The 13,157-nt window shown below is 37.7% G+C and overlaps 2 protein-coding genes across 3 annotated transcripts in view; one reads left to right on the top strand and one right to left on the bottom strand.

Moving 5' to 3' along the window:
- Nucleotides 1–21: 21 nt before the first annotated feature.
- LOC139945469 (uncharacterized) lies at nucleotides 22–2,464 on the bottom strand. Its single transcript, XM_071942821.1, has 6 exons — nucleotides 2,385–2,464; nucleotides 1,671–1,838; nucleotides 1,063–1,171; nucleotides 689–759; nucleotides 488–565; nucleotides 22–345 (listed from the first exon to the last, which is right to left on the bottom strand). The coding sequence occupies exons 2-6, from the start codon at nucleotides 1,810–1,812 to the stop codon at nucleotides 23–25; spliced, it is 723 nt and encodes a 240-aa protein (XP_071798922.1). The 5' UTR covers nucleotides 1,813–1,838; nucleotides 2,385–2,464; the 3' UTR covers nucleotide 22.
- Nucleotides 2,465–2,830: 366 nt separating this feature from the next.
- The window catches only part of LOC139944980 (transcription initiation factor TFIID subunit 6-like), a 39,778-nt gene continuing 29,451 nt past the window's right edge, over nucleotides 2,831–13,157 (top strand). Inside the window, exons 1-14 of one of the 2 annotated variants that reach the window (XM_071942192.1) lie at nucleotides 2,831–2,958; nucleotides 3,565–3,770; nucleotides 4,161–4,247; nucleotides 4,593–4,746; nucleotides 5,077–5,133; nucleotides 5,322–5,512; nucleotides 5,757–5,822; nucleotides 6,125–6,304; nucleotides 6,721–6,845; nucleotides 7,182–7,314; nucleotides 7,737–7,862; nucleotides 8,221–8,409; nucleotides 8,916–9,137; nucleotides 9,342–12,613. In XM_071942192.1, the coding sequence (XP_071798293.1) occupies nucleotides 3,615–3,770; nucleotides 4,161–4,247; nucleotides 4,593–4,746; nucleotides 5,077–5,133; nucleotides 5,322–5,512; nucleotides 5,757–5,822; nucleotides 6,125–6,304; nucleotides 6,721–6,845; nucleotides 7,182–7,314; nucleotides 7,737–7,862; nucleotides 8,221–8,409; nucleotides 8,916–9,137; nucleotides 9,342–9,695 (2,040 nt within the window). In that variant the 5' untranslated portion in view covers nucleotides 2,831–2,958; nucleotides 3,565–3,614 and the 3' untranslated portion in view covers nucleotides 9,696–12,613. Of the gene's footprint in view, nucleotides 2,959–3,564; nucleotides 3,771–4,160; nucleotides 4,248–4,592; nucleotides 4,747–5,076; nucleotides 5,134–5,321; nucleotides 5,513–5,756; nucleotides 5,823–6,124; nucleotides 6,305–6,720; nucleotides 6,846–7,181; nucleotides 7,315–7,736; nucleotides 7,863–8,220; nucleotides 8,410–8,915; nucleotides 9,138–9,341; nucleotides 12,614–13,157 lie in introns of those variants that run through there. The other variant, XM_071942191.1, reaches the window with a different exon arrangement.

The following is a 13,157-nucleotide window of genomic DNA, read 5'->3' as shown; positions in this document are numbered from 1 at the left end:
CACATCAACCCGTCTTGCCATATCATATTGACCATTCTCGAGGCTTCTGGGTACAAGACCAACCCCTCATATCTTGTAGCTTCAACGCCTCACTGGGCATATGAGTTTTAGGTACTGCTGGACTGCTAATAAACGGTGAATCCGTACGACTGTAGAATGTCCGTAATGGTGATGTCCTGCCGTTAGAAATACTTAAATCCATGGCTGATTTTGGACGTTGAGGTTTCTTAGGAGTTAATGTTCTGCCAACGTTGTGACTACGATGGAAGTCCGGGGTAGGAGCGCAAGCGAAACTCTCCGACTTTGAAAGACATTTTTTACCAGCGTGCCAGGAAGCATTCATATCTGGAAAGAGAACAATTATATTAATGTTATGACAAGAAATCTGAAGTAAACAAAGGAAATGACGGTGTGCCTTGATGCACTTTTATTTTGAGCGCAAAAAGATTATTCTTGGAAAGAATCTGAAACTGAATTTGTATCTTACCATAAAATCCTGCAGATGCCGATCTAGCAAAGGTTTCCGACACAGAGACTGGGTCGTATGGGCCAATAACTCGTGGTGCTGTTAGGAATAATGAAAAGAAAACTTTAGAGGAGTTGAAAGACAAATTTGTAAAGGTACACGGATTCAAAATACATTTAGAATTGGAATAATAATGATAGCATTCTTAAAGAGGTGACATACCTGAGGTTGGTCTAAACAGAGTTTCTTCAACATACGACCGTGGACTCACTGATTTGTACGTATCAAATATACTGGAAAGGAAGAACACAAAATGAGTAAATAGATGTATCTGCTGCTATCCATTGGGTTAGCTTGGTGGTCTAGAGGTAAGACATCTGCTCTAGCAATGCAAAGGTTTTGGGTCCGAATCCCACACGATTGATTGTTCTGTGGATTTTTTCCACAGAATTTTGGGAGTACTGAATCACTGCTAATAACACATCAATGTTAGCTTAAAAAATTATTTTATGAGTTAAGTTAAGTTATTAAAGCAAGCATCTTTTAAACTATTTTTGCTTCCTCAAAAATGTTACATACTACGAAAATAAACTTACTTCCTTTTTAAAGGGGTGAACCGAATTCTAGAAGGATGGACAAATATTCCATGTTTTGTTTTGCAGGTAAAGTATTCTCGACCTTTGAAGATTCCACTATGCTTGCCAACTGCAAAATAAAAAAATCACATAATTATGTTGGATAAAATTAATGTTGGATTATGTTGGATAACGTTAAATTCCACAATGAACATCTCAACTTGGGGGGGGGGGGGGAGGACGAGGGGAAGTTGGGAGGGAAAGCATAGCAACCCAGACTGGGTTTTTGGAACTACAGTTTATCCCTTCCAAACAATTCACAGGTTCACAAATTGTTAATTATTTGCCACTCAGGCCTTGATACTAATCTTTGATCTTGATAGGGGCACAGCAATTTCCCTTTAGCAAGGGGTACTTCTTAGTTGTGATAACGTAACCCTCCTGCTGACAGCCGGACCTCCGGCTACGCCGTCGGCAGGAGGGTTACGTTATCGCAACTAGGTACTTCTATGTGGAAAATGCAAAGGGTGCCACGGCAAAAGCCCAGGGCACCATGGCAATTGCTGTGGGTTATTTCACAAAAGGGGATGTCTGTCTCATGTTCCATTAATCCACTTGGTTCTTCCTACCTGGTTTGTCCAACTCTACCCCAACCCAGTCCCCAGTGACGTTCGATAATCCTCCTTTATATTTAACCGTAGCAGAGAAGATTTGTCCCTTGAAGTAGACCTCTACTCGTTGGCCGATACTGATGTTGAGGAAGAGTACCATTGTGATTTAAACACGAATCGCAAGATCTGCAGAGGGAAAGGAAATGCACTCCATGAATTAGAAAAATTGATTCCTGAATTGGAGATGAAATTTAACAAGCAACAACAAAATGTTTCATTGTGTGTGTCTACACGTTTTATCCAAGGACAATTAAGAACAGAAATCCGGGAAAATTACATCGGGATAGTTTGCTTTGTTTGCTTTTGTTATTTCATGAACTACAAAAACAATGACACGCACTCCCATAAATACCTACTACAAATATTTCTCTTGCCCTGATTTTCGTTATTCATTTTTTAGTGAATGGAAAGTACTACATCCTATACATGAGTCTCCCTACATACCTCCCCATGCATAGCTCCAGATATAGGACTACCCCATACAGTACCCCTACCCCCATCTGACCACACCCCCAACAAAAGGGGGACAATGTCAAAGATACAATACAATATAATTACACTTCAGTGAAAACAAAGGTTGTACAAATTGTACTACAATTCACATAGACACAATTAAATATCAATGATGAGGACTTTCTCCAGATCGAGACTTTTTCATCTCCTCTTACTTACCTTCTACGACATAAATCAGTGATTCTAGCTCTCTAAACCACGAACCTTCCCAAAACACCTGCAGCACCCCATGCACCTGCAGACGGTCCTATTGTTGTTGTAGTTACGCGTCTTCCCAATATAAATTTTTCCATTATAATGTGGGTATATCATGCGCCAAAACTTTACAAATTGTTCAAATTGGGGTTTAGTTAAGCAAAATATTTATAATATTGTAACCAGAAATACTAAAATAAGCATTAAAATACATTTTTGAAAAATTATAATTTAAAATAAGCAGTTGGTGTGAAACAAACAAACAAAGAAAATTAATTCGAACACACCTACAAAAATAGTAGACTCAACCAAGTAATTGATTGAGTCTGGTGCCTGCGGAGTCGATAGTGTCTTTCAATGTTTAAGAGCGGAGGTTGATGTACACACTTACTGTCGCATACCCAGGCGTCAAATGAAATCAAAATGGCAGCGCGCACAAAAATATTTTTCGTCTCTGCTTTTCCCTCTGGTTTTTAGATTTCTGAATGAGTCTGCGGGTTTTGTAATAGCCGAGCAACCGTGGGCATAAGATTGTAAGGTACAGCATCCTTTAGTGATTTCAAGTTTTTACAATAGTTCTGCTGTTCTGCATATTTTCTCTTTACAAACACAAAAACTCAAAATAAAATTGCATTGGCCATTGGTCAATTTTATACTGCCACCACTTTTTCATTCATTGGAAATAAATGAGTACATGTAATTAGATAGTCAAATCAGAAATTCCTTGTGATAAGAAAAAAAATTGTGAAAAATTGTGAAAATTTTTCGTACTCATGATTTACTAATAGTATAATACTTTACTAAATCAATTTTATTTTATTTTAATATTAATAAATAGGCCTAACAAAGAAAATTGGTAACATGCAAAAGTAAGTAAAACAAACCAAGAGTAAGACATTGCATTGTATTGATTGTAGAAGTCAAACTGAAACACCACCACTTCAAGGCACTTCACAAACTAAGGAAATTACAAATATCCCCATGTTGAAATAGGCCAACCTTTTCTCATTTAACATTAAAACTTAAAAGTATTCAAATTCTTTGTTTCAATCAATAAAACAATTGGTGCCATGAAGCCCCAACCTCCTTCTTAAGTTCTTCCTTCCAGAAAGATGCTAAAAGATTGTTTTTTTTAATATTTGAGGTGCTTGTGACTTGTTGACTAGTTCCAACTAGAGCTGCAAAGAGTCAATCATGGCTCCCAACAAACCACGCAAGAAAGCTAAAGCAAACTTGACCCCTGAGTCAGTGAAGGTCATTGCTGAATCCATCGGTGTTTCTCATCTTCCTGACGATGCGTCTCTCATGTTGGCTGAAGATGTTACCTTCAGACTCAAGAATCTCATCCAAGTAAGGACTTAAACCTTGAATTTCTAATGTTGAATTATTCTTTAAGACATATGGGTTTTTTCTTCAGTAAAAAAAAAGTGGGAAAACATAGGTGACATGGGTTTCGGCAGACTGAACATAAGTTTGTTGTCTTTGGAAGAAGATAATCCAACCAAGGACAAAATAGAGAAATTGTATTTTCTCACCAGGACGTTGAGGATTGTTATGTCATCTTTATGTAAAATTTTGCCTATTTCTACTCTGGACCAACTCTAATAGTGATAAGAAATGTCCAGCCTTTAAAATAAATCCATGAGAGTTTTCCTCATGGAGTATTGAGGAATCTGTAATGAATTATCAATCTTTGCTGATAAACTCATTTTAATATTTGTTACTATTTTTTGCCCACAGGAGTCAGAAAAGTTTGCAAGGCAGAGTAAAAGGAAGAGAGTGTCAACGTCAGATTTTGACAACGCCTTGAGGATTCAGAATGTTGAGGTACAGTCTACTTCCAAGCAAGACATTCTTCCTACTAAAGTCTGATTTCTAATGGTTTGTGTTTCCCCCCTGGAAAAATCAGAAAAATTATAGCCTGACTTGACCAAAGAACAACTCCTCACAGAAATAAAAAATTGTAGTCCCCGCTAGCGCTCACTGTGGGTGAGTTATTAATAAGCATGGTGGTCGTGTAACAATAAAATCCATAATAACGCCTTGCACCAAGACTATAGTTTTAAAAAATAATTAAAAATCCTTTTAAAAATGAAATTGTTGTCAGCGTAAAGTGATTGCCCTTAATTTCCTTCTATTTTTGTCTCTTTGTTGTTATTGATTTCCATACAGCCTCTCTATGGTTTTACCACTCCTGAATCCATCCCATTCCGCTTTGCCAGCGGTGGCGGACGAGAGCTGCATTTTATTGAAGAGAAAGAAGTTGAGTTATCAGATATAATCAGCACACCATTACCTAAGGTTCCTATAGACGTCAGCCTTAAAGGTTAGTCATATTGCTTAGTGAAATATTGTGCTAAGCGAGAATCCATACCAGTCAAAAGCAATTTATATCCTGTTGCATTGTAGCTGGTAAGCTATATTCGCATGATTTTCCTGCGCTAAGTGTGTTTGTTTATTTGATTGAGTTGACCTAGAATCAGGCTATGAATTTTCAAAGTTGAATTTTTGTTGAAAGGTAAATAAAAGTTATCTTCACTTTTTTATGTGGAGCTGCAAGTAGCAACAAACTTGCACCTACATCTTAGGTTGGCACAAAGAACACAAATATATGTACATGTATGTTAATATGACAAACATTGTTCTTTATCCACAGCTCATTGGTTAAGTATTGAAGGAGTTCAACCAGCTATTCCTGAGAATCCACCTCCAGGTGCGTCAAAACTATCAATATTCCAATTCCAACAAATATATTCATAACTGGGACAATTTCATGGATTTGCTTGTCCATCGCCGAATAGGCTTTCAGATTTAGAATCTTTGTGTTAGTTCCTGACCTTTTAGAATTTCTTTAATTAATAACAGTGTTAAACAATTCCGCTGTTTTTCTCTTCACATTAGTTGGACGAGACCAGCAGAAGACAGAAGCAACGGACACCTTAATCCCCAAGAAGCCGTTATCCAAAGACCAGCTTGGAGGCAAGCCAGGAGAGGATGGGGGTAAACCTACACCCCATGGACTCAAAGGCAAAGGGGCATTGGTAGCTGAAGCAGTCAAACTCAAACCTGTTATTACACACGAACTGTCTGTGGTAAGTACTTTTTTCTTTTAAATTCATTTATTAATTCTGATCGTAAAGCCAAGGACTCTCAGAAAAGCTAACCTAATCACTGTACTATCCAACTTAATAGAGTGGGATTTTAACCGGAGTTCGTTGCTTCAAATCCCGCTCTCTAGTCAATTTTTCTTTGTTAAATCCAAAATGAAATACAAGAAAACGCCTCTCTAATAATCTAATGAATATTATTGAGCCAATGTTATTTAATTTCTTGTAGGAGCAACAACTATACTACAAGGAGATAACAGAAGCATGCGTTGGATCATCTGAAACAAGAAGAGCAGTAAGATGGATTTTCTTATTTTAATCTTTGGAACATTAATGGACATCTCAATGACAAACAATGAAAACATGCTATGCGCAATCAGCCACTGTAATGTTGGTGAGCTGACTGTGAATGCTCGTTGGCCATACTGTGTGTAGGTGCGGGGTGCAAGGGGACAACCTCACATGAGAAGTAGAGCATCAGTTCATCATATGCAAGTGGTTTATTTATCCATTTAAGCAAATTCATGTCCATAATGAAATCAAAATTTGTTTTCACTATCCTGAAATGAAAATGATCTTTTGATGGCATCCTTACAGGAAGCTCTGAACAGCTTGACTAGCGATCCTGGACTGTATCAGATGCTACCGAGATTCAGTACTTTCATCTCAGAAGGAGTGAAAGTAAACGTCGTTCAGAATAATCTTGTTCTACTCATCTATCTTATGAGGATGGTTAAGGCACTTATGGATAATACCACACTCTACCTCGAAAAATATGTAAGTAAGAAGCAAAACGGTGTCATTTCATTGAAGTTTTTATTCTAGCCTTCGAGAAAGACTCTGCTAGGGCCCAAACGTCAGGCCAATTTTGCATTTAGACTGGGTTCTTTTGGTTGGTAAGCTGTTTACAACAGCTAATTCTATTTTCTCTGGATTAGTAATTAGAAATTAGCGAGTTTTCAAAACAGCCCCCCCCAATCTTTATTTTATGTTTTTTCAAATTGTTTGATGTATAAATTCTTCTTCACAATGGTATAATAGGTCTCCCACTACAAACTTGCTCATTACTTAATCAATGTTGAATTATTTCATTTTATTTTTAACTTGATTGAGCACAAATAAATTGAACTTTTAACGCATTTCTCATCAATGGTTTATGCATCTAACCACAAATTTGTTTGTGAATATTTCAGCTTCATGAGTTAGTACCAGCCGTCATGACATGCATCGTCAGCAAGCAACTCTGTCTAAGACCAGACGTTGAGAATCACTGGGCATTAAGAGATTTTGCATCAAGACTTATCTCTGGCATCTGCAAGTAAGTTTCATTAAATTTATTCTGGTCGTTAAGCCAAGGACTCTTAGAAAAGTGAACTTACTGCTGTACTAGCCAACAACCCCATCGCGATAAGACAACGAAGGAAGTTTCAGTTTTAGATGTGTGAGGAAAATCCTACAGAAATATTCTAGGGTGTAAAACACACGCAGTCAGGTAGGGACTGAAAACCTAACCCACATAGTGCCCCTGTTGGGAAGGCAAGGATAGATACCACTACAAGAATTATATTGCACAATTGATCTGATTTCTGCTAAGATTGATCTTACAGCTAAGACTGAACTTACTAGCTTACTCTTCTCTTTTTGCCCTCTGCAGAAAATTCAGCACGACGACAAACAACTTACAGCTGCGTATTTCTAAGACGTTTGACAAGTGTCTGTGCGATGAGAAGGCAACCATGGCTGCAGTGTATGGCGCCCTCTCTGGGCTGTGTGAACTTGGAACTGAGGTCAGTTTTCTGCGTTATGATCCACAAATGCCATGTAGAGGGCGCTATTTGAACTATTGGTTTGCCAAACATTTACTTTAACATACAGAAAGTTAGTTACAACCACCAGTTCTTCTCTGAATCAACACTACCCAATAAGATTTACACATGGTGATACTGCAAACCTCAGCTAGAAAGTTAGTTTGACAAAATTGACCATATTGGTAACTTTTTATTAAGCAAAAAAGAATTCAGTTATTTGCACTGCTGTAAAGAAATCTTGGGTTCACTTTTCTTCTTTTTTGGAGGTTTATTAAAGGTTTGTTATGTCTCTTTATGTCTTATGTCTGAGTAAGATTCAAGAGGTTTCCACCCCCTTCCCTTTCTAGAAGATTTCTGTCGAGACTAAAAACCAACAATTTTTTTGTTTTACATGTGTACAGATCATTAAGACAATGGTGCTAGGTAAACTTCTATCAATCAGCGACAGGGTTAGGTTGGCGTCGGAGTCACCCATCGTTGGTAACGTGGATAAGAATGCTACAGATCATCTCATACAACTTGTACTGGTAAGACTGCAGCCACAACTTGTATTATTTGATGTTCAATGTTATATTTTTGAGAAAATACAATTACCTGTTGCAAACTGCTTATCAACCAAAATGATCTATGGTATAAATGCAAAAAATAGTTATGGCCTGACATTTATTTTGGCTTATGAGAACGACTCTGCTAGGCAAGAAGAAAAGGCATTCACATTTGACTGTTTACATTTTTTTCTTGGGGATCGTAAGAAACTGTTTGGAAACATACTCATGTGCTAATAATAAAGTGGTCCTGTAGCATGCACTGCGGTTGGTTCCTGTAAAAGTTGCCTCATGTGACAAGGCCCTTGGATTTTTTACTTTTCTTGTTTGTTTATCTCAGAAACACTGTGGTCCATACCTGAAGCAGACCCGCTCAACCCCAGATGAAGTTGACGCATACAAGGCTGAATTTGGCTTCTTGGGTACCGCACTATTTGCCCAGGTTATTAAGCTGAGAACTCAGCCTGCTCTGTCTGGTTCCCAGTCTTCTTCCAGTCATCACGGGAGACCATCACTAAATCTATCCCAGGTAGGTACAGAGGAGTTATTTATTTATTCTGGTTTTAAAGCCAAGGACTCTCAGGAAAGCGAGTTAAATCACTATACTAGCCAAGAACCCAATGAAGAGAAGCAAGGAAGTTTCAATTTTAGATGTAGGAGGAAAACCCCAGAGAATTATTCCAGTGGAAAACCCACGCAGTCAAGTAGGGACTAACACCCAATCCACTAGTGCCCCTGACAGGATTCGAACCAAGGTCTTGGAGGTGTAAGGCAAGGAAAGAAACCACTAGGCCAAGTGTCGTTGCATGTCCAGGGCCTAATTTCATAAAGCTGCTTAAGCAGAAAATACTGGTTTAAAACTCCCTGCTTAGCAACAATGAGCAGGATACTAGTCACAAATTGTACATGTGACATGGTATGGTGGATTGTAACCTTATTCTTGTTCAAAATTCAATCAGAATCAGAATTCATCATCATTGTATGAGAGTAAATTTTCCTGAAATTATTGTGAATATCCTTATCTTTCCCCTACAGGCTCGCTCCGCCTCTAGCCTCGGACTAATTCCTCGTACCTCTTTACCCGGTGGTTCATCACATACAACCCCTATGTCAGCAGGTATACCTCGAACCCCAACACTCCTTACAAGACCCACCTTCCAGAGGTTGTCCTCATCCCCAGCGGCCTCAAGCTCCCAGAAGATTGTCATTGTGACAACGCCAAACTCTAAAAGCTCCACCATTGTGTCTCCGCTTCAAGTAAGTGTCATCTTATTTCCTTAAAGATGTTTGTCATTTTACCCAGTTCACTGTGCCGTTAACTTCTAAAGTAGCAAGCTCAGCTGACAGTTGACGCTTTTGACATTGGTGCAAGGGGCCATAAACAACTATTTCTTTAAATCTGATTGTGTTATGTAATCTGTGATGTACGTTTTAACTAACTCAATTTCTTTTCTTTCTCAGACATCAACAATAGTTACTTCACCACCCTCCACTCCAACCCAAACAACATTCGTCAAAGTCATCGGTGGCAGTAAGACTACAACCCCAAAGTTTAGCACCCCGACTCCCGCAGGCACTTCCACACAGAAGATCGTTGTAGTGACCCAGTCATCAACTGTCATCACCAGACCGCCCCAGCAGCCATCACCAAAGGTCAAAGTTGAAATGCCGAGCGTGAAGGTCGAGCCGCAAGATTCTCCATCTGGGACGTCAGGTGCAGAGACCAACATGTTGATGTCGCTGGTTCATGCTGCAAGTATGCAGTCACCTTTAAGCACGGAAGGAGAGTTGAAGACTGAAGGTGGGACGTCTTAAAGGTGGAGGGTTACCAAGAACAGGCCTGTATGCTTTTTTTTGGAAGGGCAAGGGCACCAAGGCATTTTCTCCTTGGTAAAGGGCGACCTATGAGGAAATTTCTAATTAGCTGAAGGTGACATCGTTTAGTCAGATACAAGACGTTTGTGGATCATAGATTTTCAAATCTGCTGAATTTTTTTATCATGGTTTTTTAAATCATTTAGTTGAATAGGCTTCTATGGATATTATTAATTTTCAAAATTTCACAGAAGAAATCATAAGTCAATTTGTCATCAAAAGTTAAATTCTTTTATTGCAGAAAACATCATAGAGTGTATATTATATAAGTGCATGGGTTATTAATACAGTTTTATTTACAAGGTTTTTGTTTTGTTTTTACAGAAGTATGTACAAAACTTAAATTTTATCAGTGAATAGTTGTAGTCAACACCCTAGATGCATAAAGGACTGCAGATATACCAATGTAGCCTAACTCTTAGTGTAAAGTTTATAAAACATGTGAAATGCAATGTTACCATGTTCTCCTTCTCTAGTATACTGTAAATAAAACATTTTTCTGTTACATCCTTTTTTTCTTTCTTCTTTTTAGACATCCATTTTCTCCCCATAATACAAAATACAAACAAATATTTGTGGTTGCTGATACTTTGAGTTCTATATTAATATTCAAGTAGCCATGTTTGGTTCCAGAATGATGAAGTTGACGTTATGTGAACGTGTAAGGCTGGGGCTATAACCAAGGCACTGTGAACATCGCGTCATTGTAACATTATAAATAGTTGTAAACTACACCCAGATAAGAATATAGTCATATTCACTGAGCACAGCTACAACAGGAAATTAACTTAGTTAACATTAGTTACAGACAATTGAGCAAGAGTTTGCTCTTATGCAAATTTAGGGTTAGGGTTGGGCAATGAAGTTTTTCTTTTTGCATTTTGATTATTCATTTCACAAGAACATTGAGCTGACTACTTGATCATGACAGAGAAATAAACAGGATGAATTGGGAATCAGAAAAGAAGAAAAGTGACAATCTATGTTTATTGAGAGCTTTGTTTATAGCTACAGCCTTGTCCAATACGATCATCTGTCAATTTTAAGTTTTATCTGACGAGTCAATTTCTTATCTGAGTTAGTTTTATTTCTATTTTGTTATCTGTACATATATATCTGTACAATAACATTGTTGATTCAGCCATTTTAGCCATTTTAGCCTAAAAATGCTTGCAGTAATTATGGCCAAGTAATACTTTCAGAATTTTTTTTAACTAGGGACATGACAAAATGACTCATTTCTACTAAGCAAGATATCTCTGCTTAGCAAATTGATGAGGAACCAAATCAGGTTGAATATATCAAAACAGACTTCTGCACAGCAGAAAGTATATTAACATAGTAAGCACGAAATCCAGACATAACAGTCTAAAAGAAATGTCCACAAAAACTAAAAAACACCAAACATACGACTAAAATATGTAAATAGAAACAAGCTTATTACAATGGCAAGATTGACTTTCCTCATTCACCAGTTACAACGGTTTTTATTAACAATATAAACAAATGCGTAAATGGATTTGATATATAGCTTTGTACAAATGGTCCAGCCAGTGGAAAAGTTTGAGAAATACAGCCAAGTACGCTAAAGTTTTACGTAATAAATTTGCATATAGTTTTAACATTGTATAGAGTACAGGCAGGCAAGCAAACACACCTCTAAAGTTTGGCTCCGTTGACACACTGTACTGCATTGCTAAAGGGATCAAATTCTTTAATAAGTCCCAGATCAAAACATGAAATACAAACCACTGAATGTTACTCATCATAGACTGAAGTACTGTGTATAACTTTAGAGCATACCCTTATTGAACATAGTACATAGGCATGTATTAACTGTACACAAGTTGTATAATATTCATCCCTTGTGGAAATCATCTCATTAACAGTAAACCCGGCATCGCATAAATGTGCACTACAGCATTTAACACATGGGGCGGTGCTTCCCAAAATGGCGCAATCAAGACTATTGTAATTAGGTAAATTTAAGATCAATTCCACCTTGCTGCTTAGCATTAGTAAAGTATCAACAAATATCAATGAAAACTTCCCAGTATTTCAAACAGTTTTATCCCTTTTGCATACATACTCAAACAAATTTAAAACACTTGTTTGATATTTTTAATGTGAATTTACTAATTTAAGTTTTGAATTATTGGCAGAGCCCTTTGTTGGTGACCTTTACTCAGGTTGAATTGACACAGTTTGACACAGTGGTTTATTTACCAGTACATGTTATGCAAGACTACATTCAATCTTATTCATTTGTCTAAGACCCTTTGTGACTACCCAGCTGTCCAACCATTCAACCAGCATATGCCAAGTATTACATAAGTTCTTTTCTGTTACTAAGCAAGGTCTGGTAATTCACAATAGTCCCAAAGTGGAGACTTTTGTTAAGATTTTTGCCTCATTTATAAAAACTATGAGCACATGGTCTAGGGTTCACTCTGCAACTGGTCTCAGTGGTGAATGGAGCTATCATTTTGTCTGTCACACACAAACTATGGACAGCATGTTCCAGTGTGGACTTGTCGATTGGAAGCAATGGAGCTATCATTTTTTCTGCTACAATTATACAAAATATGGACAGCATTGTCCAATTTGGATTCTGCAATTGGAAGCATGGAACTATCATTTTGTCAGTAAAACGTTATCTGGCCAGCTTTTGGAGATTTCTGGCTCATTTATACAAACTATGAACAGAATGGTTTAGTGTGGACTCCGCAATTGGAAGAACGGAGCTCTCATTTTGCCAGCTGGCCCAATTTTGGAATTATTTGCAGTTTGTCAGTGGAGGATTTACTCCTGCACCAACCAAGCAAGAACCAGAAACCACATCATCTGTACTGTGCTATGTAAGTACTGGTTAGTTTGTTTGATTACATACCCCGTTATCATTGTAAACCTTTAAGCTACACACATCATGGGGTCTCAACTCGACAAGTCTTGCCTTTTGGAAACCCCCACCATCATTTTCTTAATTTATCCCTGTATATCCATGTCTAATTGACAAAGTGTGCTAATATTTTACTATGTTCATACCCAACACTTGATGTACTTGGGAAAGATTTCCGTATCCTGCCACCACTTTTTCACTCATTTCTCACCAAAAAGAATATTTCATTTGAATTAATTTGACACCAATCTATTTCATAAAGAATGAAAAAGTGGTGGCATGATACAGACTTAATCCATTAGTTGTAGCAATTTGTCTGAGGTGCATGTAGTAGCCACTGCTATGGTTTCAATTGTAGCTGGGGTACTGTGACCTCATAGTAATAACTGCTTTCCAGTTTTGTTTGATGTCTTGTCTATTTCTTGTTTTGATAGTTTGAAAATGTCTGCTTTAGGGGACTTGTAAAAATTTAATACAGGAGGCTTTAGGGGGGACTCAAGCGA

Source organism: Asterias amurensis, chromosome 12 (assembly GCF_032118995.1).
Source record: "Asterias amurensis chromosome 12, ASM3211899v1".
In the NCBI taxonomy this organism is placed as follows: Eukaryota; Metazoa; Echinodermata; class Asteroidea; order Forcipulatida; family Asteriidae; genus Asterias; species Asterias amurensis.
Note: the sequence above shows the minus strand (reverse complement) of the source record. Positions and strands in the feature narration are given on the sequence as shown.